The sequence below is a fragment of the Amphiura filiformis genome, chromosome 1 (genome assembly GCF_039555335.1).
Source record: "Amphiura filiformis chromosome 1, Afil_fr2py, whole genome shotgun sequence".
NCBI lineage: Eukaryota > Metazoa > Echinodermata > Ophiuroidea > Amphilepidida > Amphiuridae > Amphiura > Amphiura filiformis.
The window spans coordinates 78,142,088-78,161,692 of NC_092628.1; the positions used below are offsets into that span (position 1 = coordinate 78,142,088).

Sequence of the window (19,605 nt, forward strand, 5' to 3'; positions counted from 1 at the left end):
GGCTTGTCTATGGTGATATAAATGGATTGTCTATGGTGATATTAATGGCTTGTCTATGGTAATATTAATGGATTGTCTATGGTGATATTAATGGCTTGTCTATGGTGATATTAAAGGCTTGTCTATATAAATGGCTTGTCTATGTTGATATTAATGGCTTGTCTATGGTGATATTAATTGATTGTCTATGGTGATATTAATGGCTTGTCTATATAAATGGCTTGTCTATGGTGATATTAATGTCTCGTCTATGGTGATATTAATGTTTCGTCTATGGTGATATTATTGTCTTGTAGCTTCTTGTCTATGGTGGTATTTATATGTCTTGTCTATGGTGATATTAACGGCTTGGTCATTACATTATGATGCCCTGACAAGTTTGACAAACGACATTATATGATGGCAGAGTCCGATTCTTTTCTTTTCTTTTTCTTTCTTTCCAAAAAAAAAAAGAAAAACCTAGATTGTTGATGTGATATCCGTTTGGTAAATAAGTATTATGGCATATTAGGTCTATTATAATATGTCAGCGTTTCTTGAGGTAGCACTTGAAAATTTTATCCACACAAAAAGTGTCTGAAAAGAGCCCTAAGTTTAGCTACTTGTGCACGTACGTAAGGCCAGGTGCAAAAGATCATCAGAAGAATATAGGCCTATACGTGGAAATGTATTAGTTTACAATGACTGTTTACGATGTTTCTGAAATCCTGGTAATATTTGGGTGCATTCATTTTAATATGATATTCAATTACTAGTATCATGATTATCTACATATACATACGGCTTTTATATGCCTAATTGTAATAAAATACAACATAATGCGGGCGGACCGTTTCAGGGAGAGTGGAGTTTTGACCAAAAATCGAGAAAATTCGCTCCCCTCACGCGCGTCAGCTCAAAATTTTAGATTCCCCCTTGTTGTGACCCTTTTCTCTAAATTAAAACTAAACACCCCCCCCCCGTTCAAGTGAAGAATTCAGCCGATTTCCCCAAGACCCGAAAACTAAATTCGTGTTCCCCTATAAAAATCTACCCCCTCCCCCGCGTAAAAACCGTACCCTAATCTGCTAATGGGAATAGAAAACTATGGTGTGCTATTCTTCGAGTTTCCAGTTCGAGTTTAATAAATTCGAGTTACGAATCAAGATTTTTCAAGTTAGATTTTCGAATTTCGATTTAATAACAACAAAAATAGTGTTGTGTCCTTGAGTATTATTAGCCACTTTATCTCAATTACTCCTCTCCACGGTGTATAAATGGGTACCGGCATTCTTAAATGCTGGGAACCCAGGCAAAAATTTAGGCATGAGTCATGCCCATGAACATGCCAAGATCTTGCCATGAACATGCCCTATTTTCCCTAGCAACGGGCATGAATTTTCATGAATTTGGGAATTTTTGATGAGTTGTTCATGCTCACACATGAATATTCATGCCCTTGTTTTTTGCATGCTATTTTTTTTTGTCTTGCATTTAGTCAAAGCCTTGACATGTTCAGGGCATGTTCATGGGTAACTCATGGGCATGAATCACGGTAAATGTCAAATTCTCTCTACTTCCATGCCCATAAATATCCTTATTCATGGGTAACTCATGGGCATGAATCATGGTCAATGTCAAATTTTCTCTACTTCCATGCCATGAATTCTTTATTCAAGGGCATCAATTACCTTTTTGATGGGTTCAAAATTAATTACCCATGAATCCTTGACTAGAGGATTTTATGGCCTGTTCATGCCACATATAAAACAAAAGAATCTGAATGTCTTGCCATGTTCATGGCATGATTTGCATAGCAACCAGTAGCGAATTTTGGGAATACCCATGATTTTTTTTGCCTGGGAAGGTAATAAAGGCTGTCTGTGGAGCCCCCCCCCAGCAACATTTCACCATGTTCACGGTGGAGTCGGGCCTAATCGCTATATAACGAACGAGAGATGGACACTCCGTCCTGCGTCCTGTAAAAAATGCAGGTTCGACTCCTTTACATTTACCTATTATAATAATAATATTAATACTAATGATATATAGTGTATATTCTACGGTAAACGATAGTGAATAGTTTGGCCTAATTCTTGTTTCTCCTGTCAAAAGGTTGGAAATTGAAATTAAACCATTATTAAAATAGCTATCACTTGGGAACATATCATAGCAGATTTATGTTCCACCCCAGGATAAACTCCACTTTAATGTCAACGAGTATGACATATCATTGCATTCAGATATCAATCCAGTTGGCATTGGCATAATACGAATTAATTTAATGAGTTCAACGACACTAAAGATGTCACAAAGGAAACAACTACGTTGTATTGTTGAAAGTGTTTCCTGTTTAATGTGATATCACTGGGATCCACTACATGTTCATCTATCAGGGCACAGTTCTTTAACCCCAATACATTTGTATAATTATTGCATGACCTTTTAAAATTTGGGTACAAAAACTCATGCTCTGCAACTCGAGGTCAAATTTTGCACTATCAATTTTTAATTGAGGTTATTGAACTATGCCATTGGGATGAGGCCATTGTGCACGGTCCATAGTGTATTCTGACTTAATGTTCTACGCTTTTCGCATTTCATTTTGCTTCAGGACATAGACCGTCTATAGTCGTTCACAGACAAGTGCAATAATTGGATTTATTGGTTCAGATTTGATATGAAACAAAAAATGGCATATTCGAAATAGTGTGAGGTGATCAATCTAGTTATGCAAGGCCTATAATTCTTGTCATGCTGCGCTTTTATAAAGTAAACGCCTACCAAAAAGTAATTACCCCGGAATGAATTACCATCCCCCCCCACCCCCACACACACACCTTTATTACGAGATGAAACTGAAAATCTATGCATCAAAGTTAAAAACTCAAATAGCAAAAACAAACCCAGGTTAGGGCCTAATTCTGCAAATTTTGATACCTCATTTGTCTGGATAGCTCTGTTTGTAGCCATGATGACTCCTTGAATGGAAAAGATGCATTTTCAAAAGTTGCACAAGTAAAAAATTCCCTTTAAAAGGGAAAGCCTACCTCAATGTAGAAGAGGTCTTGTAATTAGTTTGGGTCACCGTGAAAGGCATTTTTAGGATCACGCTTACATCCATGCTACATGACGGTCCACCAAACCATCAATGATGAGAACATGCACACTGAAACAGCAAAAAACATTAACACCTGTCTCCTATCAACTCTTTAATTCACTACTCCAAATTAAGAAATACACTGCACTTTTTAGTTATTTCGCTCTATAAACTCACCTAACATGCCAGAACAAGTTATTGTTACATGTAAACCTAACCTATAACTTTAAAAGTCATAATTAATTCAAACATAACTTTGGCAATACTCACTCGTTTTCGTTCGTTGAAACGGCAAAACATACTTTCTTTTCCTTAAAAATCGAATTGCAATACTTTAAAACATTTTCACCACAAAAAGTAAAATAAAATAATTCATACCAATACTAGTAGGCTATAATCGTTTGTGTCAAACAAATCCGATTTCCGAACCAAATGCAAATGAGGCATCAAAGTTTGCAAAAAAACAACAACTGGGTTTCCTTTTATATTATCTCATTACAAAAGGGTTATTACTTTTGGTAGATGTTTATAATAATATTCCTGTGTCGCCTTAAGCATGTTTGGCAAAAACAATCATTTATTTTCATGCATTTTAATAAAATAAATAGTATTAATGAAAGAGGTCATCAATTCATCCACTATATAATAATATCGGATTTTCGTGACAAATATGTCACAGTCCATTTTCACTCTATGATTAACCGTCGTCGATCGCACTCTCCTATTCATGCAGATAAGGGGCGTATATACTGCTGATTTCCATGGGGGCATGGGCAAAATACTTCGAGTTCGAGATGGAAAAAATCTCCCCACTGATGAGTAAAAAAATCCCCACCATGAATACATTAAAATGTCTCCGAGGACGCAAAAAATATATATTAGTACACGTAGAGCATATGCCATCAGTTTAAATATCGCCGCCTTGCACCCTCATCCGAAAATCATATGGTGCGCCCATAATCATAATTAACAGCATAAAATATATATTTTAGCATAGAATGTTAGTTGAACATTTTTAACATGGCAAATATATGACATGTAGACCTACAAAATGTGTTCTTTCACAGGAATCACAGTAATTAAGCAGCCTCGGGGTATTTATATTAAGTTAAGGGAGCCTATAGAACCCTTATTTAACAACATTCATTTTGCCAAAAGTGTTTAGAATAACAACTGCATGTCTCTAAAGTCACGGCCTTCTAATTAATGCATATGAATGGAACTTAAGGAAAAACCAAGCACGTTTTAAGAATCTAAATGATCCTTATATCCATGATAATCCAGTAACTTTGATTGGACGCGACACCGCCTTAAATATGATCTTTCTTGGCATTAAAAGCACAATGTTTAGCTTTTTTTTTTAAAGTCATTGACAACATTTATCCCCGTGCATTTATTGTGATTATACAGATAATGTGTTCCAATTACTTAGTATGTGACCAGATATTTTGCCCGGATATTTTGACCTTAATGGTATTGGCAAGCATAAAGTGGCCATATTATTTTTGCATTAAACCACAGATATTGGAACACGTTCTGTGATTACTTGACCCGAATGTTTCATTATTCCAAATTATATGAATGAAAGTCCCTGGCAAAGTGTTTTATTCAAAATTTGTGATATTTGGTAATTGCATTTGGGGTGCTATTTTTACCTCAAAAAATAATACTAGTACTAGCCCCTAACTACCGTCTGCATCTGTGGTTATTTCTTTTTTAGTTTCTTGTCATGATTATTTGCTGTAAGAACCGAATTTATTTAGATAAAAATTCACCTGGTGAGAGGCACTTCCAAGATAGAAGAGCTCAATAAATTAGCATAATGAGCTGTCATATGATGGAGTACTCCTCTTTTCGCCATACGACAAGTGTTTCTAGAATGCTGCTAAAGTAAGAAAAATTTTAATGCTAATTTATTACACATTTAAGTGCATGATGGGAAGAAGGGAAACAGGTCTATACATGATAGCGGTGCAGCGTGGGTTCGAGCTCCACTTCTGCCGAACTAAATTTCCCTTTTTTTTTAATTTCATATTATATTACGGAAATGTGGCTGGGAGAATTTATGTATGAAGAATAGAGGAGTGATGATGGAGATAATACCTAGGCCTATTATTATAAAACTCTGCAAATATTTGACAGAATATTACAAAGGACATCAATATAATCAAAAGAAAATATCTGATTTAATCGAATCACTCGTCTGCAAATTATGACGGTTATTTGTAAAGATTATCTTCGATTCATTGATCAAATGATGAAATTACGGACTATAAAATTCGATTGATATAGATTTCTTTTGGATTGAGTGTCAATAAGGACTGGTTCTCTAGTGCAATCTAATGGATCTTATTTGGTTTTATATGGATGTTCGGAAAGTCATATTGAACCAATGATCCATGGAGTTCGATTATTGTACATTTACAATGCCGTAATAAATGAATGTCAATAGACCTCGAACTCTCCATAAATGTCAACAGACCTCGAACTTTTAAAAATGTTATCCTTTAACAATGTGCATGTAAAAATCGAATTAAACAAAAAAACAATAGCGCTACTTCGCCATTTAGTGTTACCAGTGGTTACTGGCCTCTAAGAAGGACATTCCACTTTGATTAAATACATATGGATATATAGGCCTATTTCAAATAAGGTGTAATTTTTATTCATATTTAACCAGGGTAGCCCACTTAGCCAAAATAAAGGGATATTGATTCGGAAGGGGGTTCTCCCTGGTTGAAGATACGTACGTACGGGAATGTGTCATGGTTTTGGGGTACCCTTTGGGCACAATGGGGATAAGTGCCTTTATTTGCACTAAATTTGGGGAAATTTGAGTGCTTTTGTGAAATATTGGTATACCGATCGATGGGTTGCAAAAACAGCAAAAAGTACGGTGTCTGATCTCCGCCAAATGCCCCCTTTTATTATTAATTCCCCGATTTTTACTTACCCCCCCCCCACCTTTTTACAAATAATTCCCCTTTTAATTTCCCCTGTTTGCAAATAGTTCCCCTTTTTGTAAATAGTTCCCCCTTTTATTTTTACCCATTTTGTAAATAGTTCCCCTTTTAACAAATAATTCCCCGTTTTAAATTTCCCCCTTTTACTTTCACCCGTTTTGTAAATATCCCCTTTTACTTTCACCCGTTTTGTAAATATCCCCTTTTACTTTCACCCGTTTTAAATATCCCCTTTTACTTTCACCCGTTTTGTAAATATCCCCTTTTACTTTCACCCGTTTTAGTAAATATCCCCTTTTACTTTCACCCGTTTTAAATATCCCCTTTTACTTTCACCCGTTTTAAATATCCCCTTTTACTTTCACCCGTTTTGTAAATATCCCCTTTTACTTTCACCCGTTTTGTAAATATCCCCTTTTACTTTCACCCGTTTTGTAAATATCCTCCTTTTTACTTTCGAGCTAAATAAAATGAATAAAATGATACTTATTGTGTAATTTATGAATTCTATAGGATATAGATCTACATTTAAGAAAAATCATAATCTGAATTATATCATGCAACTAAATATAGACCCAGGAAAAGGCCAGGAGTTTGGAATTCGAATCAATTCGATTGGCTTATTAATCGTTATTATTTTGGACTTGTCTCGACTTTAAAAAAGACTAGGCTTAATTGCTACTTAATTCTCCATCTAACATAATAGGGCCTACTAATTCTTTTTGGATTTTTGAGGCGTGCACCACTGACCGAAGTCCCTGGTTCATTTGTCTGGTCAATTGAATATACGCCATAGAGCCTTTGATTAGAAAGCACATTTTTATTGTTAACGGAATTGTTGACAAACAAAGAATAGCGAAAATTACTCGGAACTGGCTTAAAATAAAGTTGCATAAAATCACACAGCCACACTTGTCATAAATATGCAATGCCCATTTTGTCCAGGCCCGTTTTATAAATGTATGCTTTTATTGTCATTTCACTGTTAAGACCGCTTGTTTTAAACTTTGGTGCTAACTTAAAAAAAACCTTTTGAATAATATAGCACAAACAATTCTTATTATCTAGGCTTCTGTAACAATGGCAGCCAGTTGTTTGTTGTCTCTGACATATCCCTGTTTATAGACAAGTTCTTCACAGACTTTCAAACATCATTGCTATGAATTTGACCAGCATAAATATTTATGCATGCCAGTTTCACCCGTTTAACATTCTGAACATCATTTGGTTTATCAATCATATCGGATTTGCTCTTTGTACAGCCCCTCTATAAACGTGCATAAAAGTTGACGGATCCCTAACCCATTGAATTTAGCGGCGCTTGCACAACAGGCTATAAATCTACCTACGTTGGTATCCAAATTCATATAGAACGCCTTTCCAATAATGGATGTAGCGAAATGAGCTGTAGTGAGTGCACGGCACTCTCCAGGGTCCAGGCTTACTGGTAAAGCCTACGCACGGAAAACGGGGAGTACCAACAAAAAGGGAGTATTAAAAACAAAAAGGGAGTATTATTTAAAAGGGATAAAGAAAAGCGGAGGAAAGTTAAAAGGGGATTATTTGTAAAAAGGGGGAACTATTTACAAAATGGGTGAAAATAAAAAGGGGTATTATTTGTAAAGGGGGTAATTCGAAAACGGGGAAACTATTTGAAAAGGGGAAATTAAAAAGGGGGAAACTATTTGAAAAGGGGGATTCGAAAAGGGGAAAACTATATGAAAAGGGGAAAGTTGAAAAGGGGGAAACTATTTGAAAAGGGGGAAAGTCGAAAAGGGAGAAACTATTTGAAAAGGGGCAAGTCGAAAAGGGGAAACTATTTGAAAAGGAGAAAGTCGAAAAGGGGAAACTATTTGAAAAGGGGAAAGTCGAAAAGGGGGAACTATTTGAAAAGTGGGAAAGTCGAAAAGGGGGAACTATTTGAAAAGGGGAAAGTCGAAAGGGGGAACTATTTGAAAAGGGGAAAGTCGAAAAGGGGGAACTATTTGAAAAGGGGAAAGTCGAAAAGGGGGAACTATTTGAAAAGGGGAAAGTCGAAAAGGGGAACTATTTGAAAAGGGGGAAAGTCGAAAAGGGGGAACTATTTGAAAAGGGGAAAGTCGAAAAGGGGGAACTATTTGAAAAGGGGAAAGTCGAAAAGGGGGAACTATTTGAAAAGGGGGAAACTATTTGAAAAGGGGGAAAGTTAAACGGGGGAAATATTTGAAAAAGGGGAAAGCATTTCGCAAAAGGGGGAAAACTGAAAATTTGGGGAGATGAATTATAAAAGGGGGAGTTTGGCGGAGATCAGACACCGTAAAAAAGCATCGAAAGTCTGCGTGTCACACAACATCCCCGTATATAAACATATTCCAAAATAAACCGGGAAATTGATAAAGAACTACTGATAAACAACGTAATTCTGCTGTCTTTTTTAAGACGGCAGAAGCATGTTCAGTCCAGGTACTGGATACGTTGATATGAGACACATGAAATTGCATGTTGAATACGAGGAATATCCTTTCTGATATCAAATAATTTTCGCAATATTACAAATTTTATGACAAATTGTTAAAAAATTATATTTTTGACATTTGCAGTCCTCGAAGTAAACTTTATAAATCTTTCTTTATCCTTCAATATTTATTATTTATTGATATTTATTCAAATAAAAAAAATTAACAAAAAATGCAGCAAAATGGTTACACAAATAATTATGCAGTCACTTCTACCAGGGATATTAATTAGACAACCTGCTTCTGCCCAGACACACTAATTACATATAGGCCTACATATACAAAGACAAATTTATAATCCTGTCACATGGTCTGCAATATTTTAAAAATAATACAAAATGGACCAGAATAAACTTCATAATTAACTTTATAAGTCTAATGATATGTACTTAAAGTTTATGTAAGCATAGACTCTAGAGTCTATGATGTAACGGGGATGAAAAGCCGTCCATCATATGAAAATTTTGACCTTTCGTATTGAAAATATAATTTTTCCCCCAAAGACCGAAATTTTTTATGTCTGATGTGCTTTCTTGCCCCACAAATACTACTGTGCAAAGGTGGGTGACCGAACCCTTAAACAACTTCAAATAAATAGATATATAGTCAGTAAAAATACTACCAAAATGAAATATTTCTAGGTCTCTGAGCTTCGGATTAGTATGTATTTTTGTTTGTTTGTTTGTTTGTTTGTTTGTTTGTCACATAAAAGTTGTTTAAACGGACGCTTTGTGTGGAGACACGATTGGGTCCTGATGGGACCAGGCTCAAACAAAATACTCAAGCCATAGTATGTTTAAAACCATATACCGTACATGTAGTTGAAAGGATTACTGATGGCAAATAATTTCATACTAATAATGTCTATCAGCATAGTGGATGGTGTCAATTAGTACAGCAAATGTTTGTGAAAAGTATACTTGCTAGTACCTGGTATATCGAACATTGATCTTGTAATTCCATACTGATATAGAATATCCGAATATCTCGGGTATCAATATACTCACCGCCATGACAGCTTGTTCTTACTCCATTTGAACATCTTAAATTTGTTATCCAGAGTGTCTCGTTTAACTCGTGCTACAATAAGATCAAAATCATCTATATAATTCTATATTATAAGAGAAAAGAAAAGAAAACAAATTAATAATTATTTATTTTATCAAAGCAAGGAAATTATCATGATGACAAATACAAAATGCAAATATAGTAATTGGAACAAACTCCATAAGATTGAACAGTCTTTAACATTTATATATATAAGGCTAATGAAAGTCGTTGTTATGTTTATCGTAACTTTTTTTTTCAAACCATAATGAGGCAACTATTACATTATTCATTATTCATTATTTTGCAACATTTCATTATTTACAAAATAGCAGCCATTTCATCAACACTTAGCGTGTTATATACCCTCCAATATTCTGTTAAAACACAACCCTAAATACACAAATTTGTATTAAATTATTTTCACTATCGAGGTATTTATACCAGGATTTCTGCAACAAGTTAAATGGCCATAAACAATGTAGATATAAATGCAAGTTGTGGTGTAACTTAAGGTGGTACTACTAGCACCCTTGATAAATTTGTGACTCTTTTTGCATTTTTCTCAAAAAATAATAACACACTGGTAACAAAAGTTATATTATAGGGGCAATGAACCCAATTACTTCACTGAAATTTCATTGATTCAAGACAAGTGGTTCATGTATGTTAAGAAATGAGGTACATTCTAGCAGTACCTATTTTCTTATCATAAATAACGTACCGCTTGTCTCGAGTCACTGAAATTCCAGTGTAGTAACTGGATTCCTTGCCCCTATAATATACTTAACGTTTGTTACCAGTGTGTTATTATTTTTTTTGAGAAAATGCAAAAATAATCAAATTTATCAAGGGTTTTTCGCAGTCGAAAAATCTAAACGCGGGCGGGTCACGATAAACTGATAAACAAAACATTGACTTTCATCATGTTCATTAGACTAAAATATAAAGATTCAGTGTAGGCTGTAGTACAATGACACGCGAAATTGAAAAAAAAACAAAAACAAAAAAAACAGATGGACGTAAAACATCAAGCGTTCACATTCATCTGCGTACGCTATCAGGTTCATTCAACATTTAACAACTGTATATTGTATATGGTGTTAATTTCTAAAAAAAAAAAAGAAAAACAAACATTCTTGCCATTTTCATAAATGGAGGTTTGACCTCTTTGAGTTTTACATCTGGTCCATTGTGTAATGTTTTTAATGTACAATGTGCAAATTTATTCTGTAAGACTGTGATATGTTTTGGGTTCATGTAGATGTGGCTGATGATTTTTTTTTGTATCCAATTTTTTGCTGCCTTTTTTGTATGTGATTTGTTGATGATTTGCTTGATTTGTTTTGTAATTTTTTTTTAATCAGCCATTTATTGTGATTTGATAAATCAGAGGTATCACCATGGCTGCGGGCCAAAAGATAAGCGAAACTGGATTGGAGTTTTGGTTTTGTGCAATTGGTATTTCTCTGTTAGATTCATGATTATGTTATTTTAAGAGATACTTTTACTAGTTGTAGTTGATTTTCAAAGTGTCAGAAAACTACGGTGACTTCCCTAAATGTTCTCAGCATGCTGATGTTTTGAACTTTTCCAGCCCAACGTTACTGTAAAGTTAATAGAAATCCTTTCACTATAATGGCTCTAGCAAATAACAAATGAGAGCAAACAGTGTGACTTTATAGAAAACATAAATGGTTCCACGTTTATAGAAATTTTAATGTGTTCATGGTATTGTTAAGTATGTCTATAGGACATATGTTTTCAGTTTGTACACAGATATTGGAACACATATCTGTGGTTTGTATGATTAATATATTGATCTTATATGATGATGAAACAAGGAAACCAATACTCGCATTTTCATTTCCATTTCTTGCGATTCTTGAATTAAGCCGAATGAAATATAAAAACAAAAGTTTTGGACCTTTTTTCCGGGCCTTTTTCCCCTCCAATGAAAACTCATACAAACATGGGGCAGAAATGACACCCCATAATATCAAGCCCTGGGATTTCCTTTATAGAACCTATACCATTCTTCTTGTGTGCCCGGGGGGGTCACTCCCATTGTGGCCTGTACACCATCCGCGATAATCAACTTTTGAAAAGCACCCTAAACAAAGATTTAACCCTTGGCTAAAACGACACCCTAAACAGGGATTTCATTCCTAACATCAAATTTCATACCCTAAATTTCATTTCTGCGTATTTAGAAATTGCAATTTTGCTACCTTTTTTCCAATTTTTCATGTTTTTGACACCTAAACGCGATACTCGCGTATCGTGCCTACCCACGAAAAACGACCCTTTTTACGCGTTTTCATTATCGCGGATGGTGTACAGGCCACAATGGGAGTGACCCCCCAGGGCTTGTGTGTCAGCTTTTTTGTCTCAATATTTTGAGTGCAAACACTGCTAGTACTGCTAGTCAGACATGTTCTCATTCGACCCGTGCATGACCAGTATACTAGTATATAAACCAGTTGCAGTCCTAATTCATGGCACATTAGATAGCCCAGGGGAAATTTAGCACATTATTTGCATTTTGCAAGACTATCCATGCCTTAAGCATGTTAAGGTGAAATACCGTCAAATACGCCTTATCAGTTCTAAGAAATCGTGTTCACAATTTTTTGTTTGATTTATGCAAATGAGGAGCTACCAAATTGACATTTATATTTGCAACGAAACCCTGGTGGAAATTGAAGACAGGCAATTGCTTTCCCTCCACCAAATCGTATCACACCTATCAGTTCCGAGAAATTGCACTCACACGGCCTCGGACGACGGACGGATGGACGGAGTCCGGGGACTCAGTGACGGAAGACGGACAACCAGGAAACATAATTTCTCCGATGGCGGCAAAAAATAACTGAAATTCTGAGCATGAAGGTAATTACTATACCTTCATGTTCTGAGGTTAGTTTCCGAAAACTTAATATAATCAGATCCATGCCCAATCTGTGGAGTTGGAATTCAAATTCAAACAAAAATAAAAATAATGGTATACTATTTGAACATTATTCATGTAATATTAGGCGGTCATTTCTTGGGTCATTTGTACAGGTCTCACTATATCCTTACCATAGACTCTGAAGACAGTGATGCCCCTGGTGCATTCCCAAACTGATAACACAATTATGCCCTCCGATATTGTTCACACAATACTTTGTACATATTTACCATTCATGTTTGGATTCTTTTCAGTTGCCTATTTAGCCAATTGTAACTCCTGAAAGAATCTAACAAATAAAAGACCTCGAATCGTTTATGTGATGTCTTTTTGACAGCATAAACATGATAAAGCAAATTTGGTGTCCTTTTCTTTTGGTAACTAACTTCTCATTCATCAAGTTATTTGGCCATGATGAACGACAAAGAACTGGCATTTTTCGGGTATAGGCTTATACAAAACATGGTCTGGTCTGGCCTGGTCAGGCCAAACTTTTTTTGTGTTTTTGGCTCTCAAACACAAATATTTAAAATTAGATTTTGGCCCTCCGAAATGATTTGAGAATCCTTATTATTAGCAGAGTAGCTGGGAACATAGACTCTATATTCCTTTCTAGGGTATATGCTGGGAAATTCGGTTATGCACAAACAAAAGATGGTATATTTAATTTATTTATAGAAGATGAACAATTTGAGACTACATGTGTATTGATGAAAATCCGAGTAGTTTTAGGTTTTGACCTCATGTATACAAATTGTGACTTCCCCCCCCCCCCTTTTTTTTCCCCTTAAATTATGACCTTCGACCTCTATTCTTACCAAAAGAGCTCAAAAGCAAGAAGCAACGCTTTTAAATGCCAGTATCAGAACATTATGTTGCTCTTCTGTGAGAATAGGTAACATACTGAAACACTGCAGATATATGGTCTACAAATGACATGTGTGTCTGTATGATCAGGATCTGTGGTAATGTGTAAGAATTCCCCAAACATCTTGGCATGCAAAATTATAACATAATCCAATTTTCTTTCTTGGTCTGTTTTGAATGAATTGGTTCACTTGATCTAATGATATGCATAGTAATTGTTTTGAGAGTCCCCATCGGAAAATCATAATATCACAAAATAAATATTTATAACTGAAATTTTAGAACCTAGCTTTTAAAGGTTTAATATAGGTACTTTCTTTTAATTTCATTTATGAGAAATTCATTTATTTGAATTTCAAGTGTAGGCTATTAATTATGTCAAACAGGCCAGAAATCTGCACGCGATGATTAGTAAAATAATTATTAGTAAATTAGAAAAATAACAGGTAAACAAGTAAACCGTGGACTATTCTTTTTATCAATAAGAGTTTAAGTATATCATGATATATAGGATTATTATCTATTTATCTTAGTTCATGTTTATAGCAATAATGCGAATTAACCAAACGTGTTTTATTTAAGTTATTATTATTATCATTATCATTATCATTATCATTATCATTATCATTATCATTATCATTATCATTATATTCCTTTTGTTGATTCCATTTTTGTTTTAAATTCAAAAGGTGCAAATGTGAATTGAAATTAAAGGCATATTATAACATTTGCGGAGGAGAACGCCCTCAAAAAATTTAAATTCAGGTTTTTGCACGATTGTAATGTACTTTAGTAAACAAAGATTCTCTGCAAAAATCAAGACTTCAGGTGCTATAGTTCAATGGAAAATAAATACTAATCTATTTTTAAAGAAATGTTATAATATGGCTTTAATTTACAAAATGTAGGGCCTATTATAAAATAATGAGAAAGTTGGTCAGTTAGTGGTCTTCAAAACGAACCGGACTTGACTGGCATGGTCATTTAAACATATCTGATTACTGATTTGATAAAGCTTAATTAAAATTGAAATCATATGAGGTCATGTGTCATATGGTGGGGCACATTTGCGTTACAAGCACTGATTTTGATCATTTGCCCTCATTTTCACTAAAATTGATACATGTCTAAAACTATACATCTCACACCAACAAAACTATACATTTTGGAAAGCTTATGTTCCAAGAAATCCAACAATGCAAAATTGATGTTGGTATACAGGGTGTGTAAGAAAATATATAGGGTGATATCATGAAAAAAAATTAATTTGACTAGAAAATTGATAATTTATTGCATTTGCTACTGATATGGAATACCTCTAATGTAATCTAATTTTGTGGCAGGCAAAACTATGAGCTTTAATAAAATGTATACTTTTGCTATGTTATGACCAAAGTGGTGATAGGCCTACAGGCTCTGGATACAGGGTGTGAAAATGTACGTAACTTTACACACCAAATGTTGATTACATTTTTGAAAATATTTTCTTTAGAGTGTATCCTACATGTTAACTGCATATTTGGATTCCTGGGGTAAAGTGCATTCCAAAAATGTATACTTTCCCTATCTTAGGGTGTATAATTCTCAAGATACAATAATTTAAAGCCAAAACGCGTGTTGTGACTGAAAATCTCTAGGCATTGTGTTTAGAGAATAGTGAAAAATTGTGGGTCTTGTGACTTGCGGTTCTCAGTGAGTAGGCCTACTTGTAAACATGAAATAGATCAAATTAATAGTTGAATATGAATAATGAATGAACAAGCTTTGATTTGAGATATGATTTGCATGTATAGCACAGAATTTGACAATGATAAGATCTAAAATTCAAAAAGATATCATGTTTCCACAACATTTGTCATAGAGATTACACATACTCCTCTACCGCTTATCCGCTACCGTTTATCCTCCAGGTTTATCCTCGTTAACATTTTAATATTTTTCACTAATTAAATAAATGATAATTTCAAATTGTGAAACATGTTTGAAAAGTAGAATAATCAAGCTGTATATTAAATGAGCCCAAACTTTATGCAATTGGACAAATAATAGCTCTGTAACAACAAGTTAAATCTGAAAGAGGAGAGAAAAATGTAACGCCTCCCACTATTTTGGGGTCCCACCATGTAACACATGACCATGACTATGTGATCAGATAATATTTAATAATCGGCAAATCTGTGCTATAACGCGTGTCTGGTCACCATCTTTTAATAGGTCTATCTTTAACCATCTTTTGACCCTCAGGGAGGGGATCCCTCCCCTTCCCATTTATACAGGTTATATGGGGCGTTAGTATAGATTTACTTAAAATAATCACCTCTAGATTTACTTAAAATAATGGCACTTCTATCACACGTGTGGATAATACGTGTCATTGAAAATGGGCTTGAGATTTTCCCGAAAATGGCATTACAGGCTACAATAACTATATCTAATTTCCTCTACGCAAGATAAAAGATGCATTTGTGAATGTTTTGCTTACATTACGAAATTGGCCATCCCAGGATCTTCCGTTCAAATTCTAATTCGGAAGTTCTGCCTCGGGTTAAATATGATATGGAATGGTTTCAGTTTTTTCACAGTTTTAAACTCTAAAATTAGTTAGGAAAATGTTTTGTCTCAATCACGCTTTGTATGCATATAAAAGAAACGATATATAGGGCTATCACTAGTATTAAGCATAAATGGGGTTCTCCTGAATAAACACTTGAACAGGAATAATAACGCTGAGTTAAATTGCATGTGCATACCCCCGCATATACCATTCACTTAAAAAAAAAAAAGTCTTACCATTTTGGCCAAAATTAAAAAAAAGAAATTACAAGGCCTCTAATGACACTTTAAAAACGTGTATTAAAAATTCCTACCTATACGTACCTACCCTATTTCCGCCAATATATATTTTAATTTTTGACCAAATTAATGTTTAATATAGGCAATTCAAACTACTAATGTTCTTACCGTTGGTAGATCATGCGCTTCAATAACAGGTACATATCCTTTCCTAGTGTTTCCAGTTCTTATTCGAGTGCCATGTTCCCCTAGATGCATAGAGACTCCAACAATTTGCATAGTTAACAATAGTACTGTGATTACGGAGTATCTGTTCGTTGTCAAAAAACAACCACCACTGGAAAGGATGGACATCATCGTCGTAGAAGAGTCGATCTCCTTTGGCTGCAAGTTCAAAAGCACAGCTATCTTGATTCAATGCTTTGATCAAATCAAGACACTCTTGTGCGTGACTGCGAGATGCAAGCTGATGTAGTTTTAACTACTACAGAACATTAACAGCCAACATGACATTAGCAGTAAATAATCCAATTGGCTAATTGGTGGCCTTGATTAACCATAGACCATCACACGCTCCCAATAGATACATTCCTCCTCGTTGAACACCAATTGTTTATACTACTCACATGAAAGAATGGTATAACAAACATCGTATATTCGGATCCTGTCGGTGAAATTTATACTCATTGATTCACCACCTCATTTATCCGAATGGAAAAGTTAATATAACAAGTCATAAATAGAAGTAAATGCCTTTCTTTTTCAATCCAAATGTGAGACAACTTTAACCAACCTCATGGAAAGCTGCACTGGTCATGTGATTGCCAGTCAGTCAGCATGGTCAGTTCTTGCCTCAGCTGCCTCCGAGAGTCGCTGTATGAATGAAGTATTATGATTACACTGATTGTTCGATTATCGATAGCAGTGAGCAGTGAGCACAACATAATATTAGCCTACGGGCACGGGTAACGATAAACATGATAAAGCAACACCAAGATGGTGAAAGTAGATGATCAAAATTGGCTCTCACAACAGGCCCGTCGTAACCGACAGGGGAAGGGCCCGTGAAGGGCGGATCCCTTTTTCCCCATTTGCGAGCGTAGCGAGCGAAAAATATTTTAGGAAGAAAGGCCACTTTTTCAAAATCCTCCCTCAGTCCACGTTTTCAAAATCCGCCCGGCGCCCGTCCACTTTTGCAAAATCATCCCCAACCCCACCCGCCAAAAACCCTGGTTACGGACCTGTCTTGCAAAATGTATATATTCGGTAAGCCGTGGCTTCTAAGTTTGTGTGTCATCGGTCTGTATCGTTGACACCTAGGATCTGAGCTGTGCTGACACAAACCAGGGTTGAGTATCTTTGCACAAACTTTAAACAAAGGCATTACTGGAGCTGGAGCCTTCATATTAAAGTTTGAACCAAACAATGCTATTGTACTGGACATTGCATAATAATTTCTTTCATGGTGTGAAGTTCATGGCAAATATTTGTGCAGCGGCCATGAATGAAAATAGGCGCATAGCCAATTTAGCGGTCTCTCATTTCTTTGCTTATTGGTCCAAACTTTTAACTCTGGACCCCGGCTCTGGACAGGAAATGTATGATTGATTAGAAGAATTTATCTGCTTCTACTGCAGTATCAGAAGCAGATAATTCTTCTAAGACTGTTTCTGATGTTAAAGTAATAATAATAATTATTATATGCTTTTGTGTTTCTTTTAGCAATTAAAAGTAAAGCTTACTCTTAATATGTAGTAAAATACATTCTTAGAAAAAAGGATTATTGGCTGTCCTGTATGCATAGAACTCTCAAGAGAAAGGGGTTCTTGAAAATTTAAAGAACCAGAAATGGTTCTTTTTGGCCTTTCCTGAGCCCTTTTCGGATCTAAAATGGTTCTGTCTGACCTTTCCAGAAACCTTTTCAGGTCTGAAATGGTTCTTTCTCTTCTTTGCAGAACCATTTAAGCTCATTTAGATTCAGGACAGCTCAAGAACCACTTCAGGTCTCCGTTTTATATCTAGACTATGTGTAATATTATTTGGTATCTAGGCCTAAAAAATGTCACTCTCATACATCAAGTTCGTTTGATTGTCAAGTAAACCGCCTTTATTAAATTTGTTTGTGAAGTAGTGGAGCTGAGACTAGTGGCCCAGGCTAAATTATGTGACCCCCTTGTCTTTATCAGGGTGGGGTGTCTTTATGTTATACCAAACTTTGGTCAAGGTAGTCAATAACTTTGTACTCGTATGTGCTTTTGTTTGATGACAAACTATTCAAACACGTATGCGATATTTTATTTGGAGGGTATTTGACATTGGGCTATTCTAGAAAATAAGTGCACACCCCCTATAGAGGAGTAACATTTCAATCAAAGAAATGTCTGGATTTCCAAGTTCTGAAAACGACTGGAATTCCAGTTGCCAATATCACTTGAAAAAGCTTGGAAATTAATCCAATTAAGGGGTACTACACCCCTCGATTAATTTATGTCTATTTTTGCATTTTTCTCAAAAACTGATAACACACTGGTAACAAAAGTTATGTATATTATAGGGGCAAGGAATCCATTTACTACACTGGAATTTCAGTGACCCAAGACAAGCGGTTCGTTATTTATGATAAGAAATAAGGTACCGCTATGATGTACCTCATTTCCTATCCGCTGAAATTTCAATGTAGTAAATGGATTCCTTGCCCCAATAATATACATAACTTTTGTTACCAGTGTGTTATTAGTTTTGAGAAAAATGCAAAAATAGTCACAAATTTACCACAGGGTGTAGTACCCCTTAAATGAAGGAAAAATCACGGAAATGTCCAAAATGAGCTCTCAAATTGAGGATTTCTGACTTTGAACTATTATTCTGCCGCATGTTTTTGCCTTTGGACACTTTAAACAGTTAAAAGTCTGGATTTCCAGCAGTCGGGACTGAACAAAAAGTCTGGAAATCCGAACTCGATCTCTATCAATCATGTCTATAGGGGTGTGCATCTATTTTCTGAATAGCCCATTATGGAGCGACACTCGCTCGTAAATGGCTTCAAAAATGGGAAAGCCGCTTTTTATCCACAACTTCTTTAATATTGTTTGTATCACTGATTGGCAGGTTAAAAAGAAAAGTAGTCATTTGGTCTCAAAATTGGGGGGGAAGACATAGTATTATATTATAAGGCCCTATGTTTTCAAGTCAAGGAAATGTAAAAGAGCATTCGCCTGCAGTTTCGGCATGCATATTGTCCGACATACTAGTACTTCAGTAGGAAAATCTCACTAAAATGTAATTTGCGGATAATTAAATCGATACAGTACTAAAAGAAGTAAGACTAATAAAAAATGACCACATGACATAACGACATTTGAACTTAAATTAATAAATTCAAAATTAATGTTGTTCTCATAATGTACG

The 19,605-nt window shown here is 35.2% G+C and overlaps 1 protein-coding gene across 1 annotated transcript in view; it reads right to left on the reverse strand.

Annotated features, from left to right (window-relative positions):
• LOC140163238 (uncharacterized) overlaps positions 1 to 17,454 on the reverse strand; it is a 62,524-nt gene extending 45,070 nt beyond the window's left edge. Inside the window, exons 1-2 of the mRNA XM_072186639.1 lie at positions 16,366 to 17,454; positions 9,545 to 9,648 (exon numbers count right to left, since the gene is read on the reverse strand). Of these exons, the coding sequence (XP_072042740.1) occupies positions 9,545 to 9,648; positions 16,366 to 16,554 (293 nt within the window). The 5' untranslated portion in view covers positions 16,555 to 17,454. The remainder of the gene's footprint in view (positions 1 to 9,544; positions 9,649 to 16,365) is intronic.
• Positions 17,455 to 19,605: the final 2,151 nt, after the last annotated feature.